We start from the raw sequence: 4,845 nt of genomic DNA on the forward strand, positions 1-4,845 counted from the left end.
TAGGCTTTAGCAAATATATTTATTATGTATTCCATCAGCTTCAATTTATGTGAACATTGTTCGAAGGGTATGGAGTTCAAGAAAAAATTAAAGAAAGAATTTTGTTGTGATTTTAAACACGTGTTCACATAAATTGAAATAGAGGAAGTATATTTCTGCAGAAACAATATATATCAATCAATTAGGAAAGGATTGAAACGTCAAAAGTCTATTGAAAACAATATTTCTATATCTGAGGTAGAGATATTTATAATCTATCTTTTCCAAATTTTATTTTGTAAAATTGTACTAAATATATTATTATTGTTATAGCAAAATGATTGACATAGTCGAAAAGAATCCAAATTGCAAATCTAGGCTATATCGTCCTTCAAGTTTTTGTTATAATATAAGAAAATTATTCTTTTACATTTCCTTTAAATATAAAAAAATACAAGTCTAATCTCTGAAAGTTTTCAGCAAGAAGAAAAGAATCTTAAAGAAAGACGATGCGGATACGGATGTAGAATTTCTAAATCATGTGTATTATTCAAGAAAGGAAAAAATATATATTAAGTGAGAATTGATTTCTGTTTTTTAGGTGAATAACTCAAATTTTAATCAAGTTTACGTACGATTATATAGCATGAGTTTCATCATATAGTATTTAATCAAGTCTAATATATATATATATATATATATATATATAAGTTCTGCAGAAAGATCATAGATTCAGATGTACCATAAATTGCATAATAAAATTTGCCCATGCCTATGATTTTCTCATTTATGTTAGGGATGGTAAAATTAGCCTACGAAATCATAACCCACTCAAATTTAGGCTGATTATTGATTCATCTATTTATTTGTTGAGTTTCAGCTTTAATCTATTTCATCCCATCAAGGTTTGAGTTGATATCTAGTTTAGATTGATCCAAAAGAAATTTTATCAAATATTTTCAAAAATATAATTTTTCTTATTTGATATATAGCAATAACAAAGAAAAATCATAATTTTATTATGTACTAAATTTTTTGAAAGTATAAGTAATTAAAATTTTGTACAAATTGAGCGGGTTAAATTTTAATCCATATTTGTAGCTCATGATCAGTTCAAATAATTTTTGAGCGAATCAATACACTAACAATTTATAGCTCATTCCATTTTGATTTTGCCTAAATTCAATTCAATCCGTTTATTTGTCACCAGACATACATTATATGATTATAATATACTTTCTTGCTGAAATGAATATATCTCGCAAAAGCAGCCAAGAAGAAATAAAACAAAATAAAAGACAGAAGCTAAAATCCTACGTAACTTTTACTTTAATTTGGACAGCTTCGATTTGGTTGTAATTATATGCATGAATAATATTCTAGTTTACGTGCTTTTTGTCACTATTCAGCAGCTTTTTGCATGATTATTATTTATTAGTACTACAAAATCACTAATATATGCTTTACCCTACGTAGCTGGTAGCCATCAATTAAACCAATATATTTTTGAAGACATAAAAAAATACAGTAACATAATTATATTTCACTAACTAATTTAAAGAAAAAAAATATAATATCAAACTCCAAGATTCTATTCATTAGTAATATAACATGATGTGTACAAAACTCTATATATAGTATATGTCAACGCGTTCTTATAAGTATAAATTAATTCACAATATATAGAGGTAAAAAAAAAAAACATAAAATTAAAGTGGTAAAACAAGAAACTCCAAGCCTTTCATACCATATTTACTAGTACTCAACAGTATGTAATTAACAACTAGGGAATATCATGGAAGAAAGAGTCTTCAAGAAGAAGGTCAGGCCAACCTGAATTAGGATTTGCTCCTCCAAAGAAAGGAGGAGTACAATTAATAATATCTCCTTCTCCAATATTATTAATGGAGGAATTTGATTGATCATTTGTTGCAATAATCGCCGGAGAAGAAGAAGAAGAAGGAGGAGGAGGAAGTTGCCATGGTGAAGTAGTAGTTGTAGTTGTAATAGTAGGTGTGTTTATCATATCTTGTAATTCAGGTAAATGGGAGAAATGGATTGAATCTTGAAGACTAGTTGAATTATTAGGTGGTGGAATATTAATATTGTTGAAGGAATTATTGGCAATATTAATAATTTGATCATCTTTTGTAATAATCGAGTTTAAAAGATTATTACTATAACCTTCCATTTCTGGGATGTTGACATTAGTAGTCGCGTTATTTGGTAGTATGTTTTGTGGTAAAAGAAGAAAATTCAAATACTGAAGAGTAGCAACTTCAGATTGTAGTGATCTCATAGCAATATTAGAAGCTTGTTGTGATCCTTCCCATGATGAGTGATGATTATGTTCAACTAATTCCTTCAATTTTGCAAGAGCTATAAGATGAGGCAAGCTGTTAAATATATCGGTTCGAGGTCTATGAGTCATTGGATCATACCCCATTTGTATTAGCTTCTTTTTCATATGCGTGTTCCAGAAATTCTTGATTTCATTGTCAGTTCGCCCAGGTAGATGTGTTGCAATTGCTGACCACCTTTTATAAGAAAAGAAAAAAAATACTCTTTGTGTGAATACATTTTCAAGAACCTAGCTAGCTAAATTTAATTTTTTTCAAAAATAAAAATAAAATAGAGATTGGCAAAAATGAATTTTTTACTTGTTGCCAAGAATAGCATGAAGATTGAGGATGGTTTGTTCTTCATCTTGAGAAAACTTGCCTCTCTTGATATCTGGCCTAAGATAATTAGTCCACCTCAACCTGCAACTCTTTCCACATCTATTAAGACCTGCAGCATGTTCCAACAATTAAATAATGTTCAATCATATGAGAAAAAGTAAACATTTTGAATTAATGTTGATTAAATCTACAACTCCTTAAATTTGTCAGTAAATTTCATTTAAACGCTCGAACTATGATTTTCTCCAATTGAACACCTGAACACATCAGTTCTCATCTGTGTTCAGTTGGTCAATTGGAACAAACTGTAGTTCGAGTATGTCTAAATAAAATTCAATTGAATGACAAGTGTAAGTGGTTGTCAACATAATAAACCTTGAACTAATGTTGAAAAGCTATGTTACTCAGACTTTTCAAAAATGTTATATGATGTGTGTTAGACCCTTTAGTGCATTATTGAAGGATCTGACACAGGTGGAACAACATTTTTGAAGAGTCCGAGCAATAAAATTGTATGTACCTGCAAGTTTAGGGAGGGCTCTCCAGCTACCATGGCCATGTTTCTTGATATGATTGATGAGTTTTTGATCTTCTTCTGGAGTCCAAGGACCTTTCTTAAGGCCTATTTCATCACAACAAGGAGACCTTCCCATATTATTATTTCAAATAGACTATAGTTTTCAATAATTTATGATTTTTGGAGGCTGCCTCCTTCTAATCCTACCTAATAACTTTGATTACATTATGCACATATATATACACACACTTTCCACTTTTTGTCCTCATGCTGTATACCAATGAAACAAGACATACGTGGGAGCTTACCATTTGTTTTCACCTTTTATATAAAATGTCATTTATACCCCTCTCCAATCTTTGTCATCTAGCTACTTTGGTACTATAGATAGGGATAGTTGAATTTTCTTGGGGTTTTTTCCTCCTTATAATAGTGAGGAAATAATAGAAATTATAGGTGGAAAGAATTCGGATGGATCAAAATGGGTTGAGTTAGTAAAATGGATGATTTATTGACTTGTCCAAAAGTTATTTCGGCAAAAATGGATTTAAAAGAGGATCAAATTTTATCCATCCAATTATTACTAATTAGTTTTAATTATTGTTTTTTAATTTAGTGCCTAATAAAATGAATAATTTTCTTTTATTATGACATATGACATATCATACAAAAATAAAATTAATAAAATTTTTCATGAATTCATTTAGTTTGATATTAACCCAAATATTGATTGATTGCATTATTAACTGTGCAGGTTCATAATAAACCCAAACATAAGTGTGTGGACAAATTATGATTTAATGGGCTAAATTTTCAGACTTAACCACCCTAACTCACTACAATAAATTTGATTATCATTAAAAGTTTACAAAGGCACGTTAGTATTTCGTAGCTAAATAAGGTTTATTAACTATGATTTTTTTCGTTCCTAAACGTTAATATTTATGACGAACTTATAATTATCATAAATTAGATACATTATTAGTGACAAAATAATATGTCACCAATAACTTACAATACAAATGACATCAACTCATTTTTTGATAAATAAAAAATTTAATGGACAAAATTTTGCTATAAAAGTTTATACTTCATCATTCATGTATGTGACTTGTGTATTTAAACCTGAAATATAATTTCTATCACAGAAGGTAAACAATTAGTGACCAACTTTGTATTGTAGTAATAATTTCATAATTAAATATCACATTTGTTATAGAGATAAAATGTTGAAAGACAATTAAGCTTCAAAACTAAATACCCCATCAATAAAATCTTTTGGAAACTGTTTAGATCTGATTATCCTCATCACTAATCTTTCAAGTATATATAGGTGTAGTATTTATACTGATTAGGAAGTTAAATGATTTTGATCACTTAAGCATCACATTGAGGAACTTATTCACATATTCAAAATAATTTTTTAGGAGCAGTTAATTAGTGACAAAAGCTTAATTATCGTCAAATATTTTTTTTAAAAAGGCAATTACTAGTCCAATTAAATTTTGGCACTCTTTGTAAATGTCATTAAAGCCTAAGCATTATTGAATCTAAAGACAATTAACTAATGTCAATATAGGCTCTAACACTCTTGTTGTTGTGTATATTTATTACCGCTAAAACTATTTTTGTTGTAGTAATTGTTGATGTGGACAACAAATAGAACAA

General features: G+C 28.5%; 1 protein-coding gene across 1 annotated transcript; it reads right to left on the reverse strand.

Moving 5' to 3' along the window:
- Positions 1–1,557: 1,557 nt before the first annotated feature.
- On the reverse strand, positions 1,558–3,373 carry LOC102581995 (transcription factor MYB39-like). Its single transcript, XM_006355273.2, has 3 exons — positions 3,181–3,373; positions 2,640–2,769; positions 1,558–2,516 (listed from the first exon to the last, which is right to left on the reverse strand). The coding sequence occupies exons 1-3, from the start codon at positions 3,311–3,313 to the stop codon at positions 1,763–1,765; spliced, it is 1,017 nt and encodes a 338-aa protein (XP_006355335.1). The 5' UTR covers positions 3,314–3,373; the 3' UTR covers positions 1,558–1,762.
- Between the last annotated feature and the right edge of the window lie 1,472 nt (positions 3,374–4,845).

This window comes from Solanum tuberosum, unplaced genomic scaffold (assembly GCF_000226075.1).
Source record: "Solanum tuberosum cultivar DM 1-3 516 R44 unplaced genomic scaffold, SolTub_3.0 scf00185, whole genome shotgun sequence".
In the NCBI taxonomy this organism is placed as follows: domain Eukaryota; kingdom Viridiplantae; phylum Streptophyta; class Magnoliopsida; order Solanales; family Solanaceae; genus Solanum; species Solanum tuberosum.

Bases quoted from the DNA above. Each gene is read 5' to 3' on its own strand.
- LOC102581995 (XM_006355273.2), bottom strand. From the start codon at position 3,313: ATGGGAAGGTCTCCTTGTTGTGATGAAATAGGCCTTAAGAAAGGTCCT. The intron at 2,770-3,180 runs GTACATACAATT...AACATGCTGCAG, and splicing joins AGCCCTCCCTAAACTTGCAG to GTCTTAATAGATGTGGAAAG. The intron at 2,517-2,639 runs GTAAAAAATTCA...TTCTTATAAAAG, and splicing joins CATGCTATTCTTGGCAACAA to GTGGTCAGCAATTGCAACAC.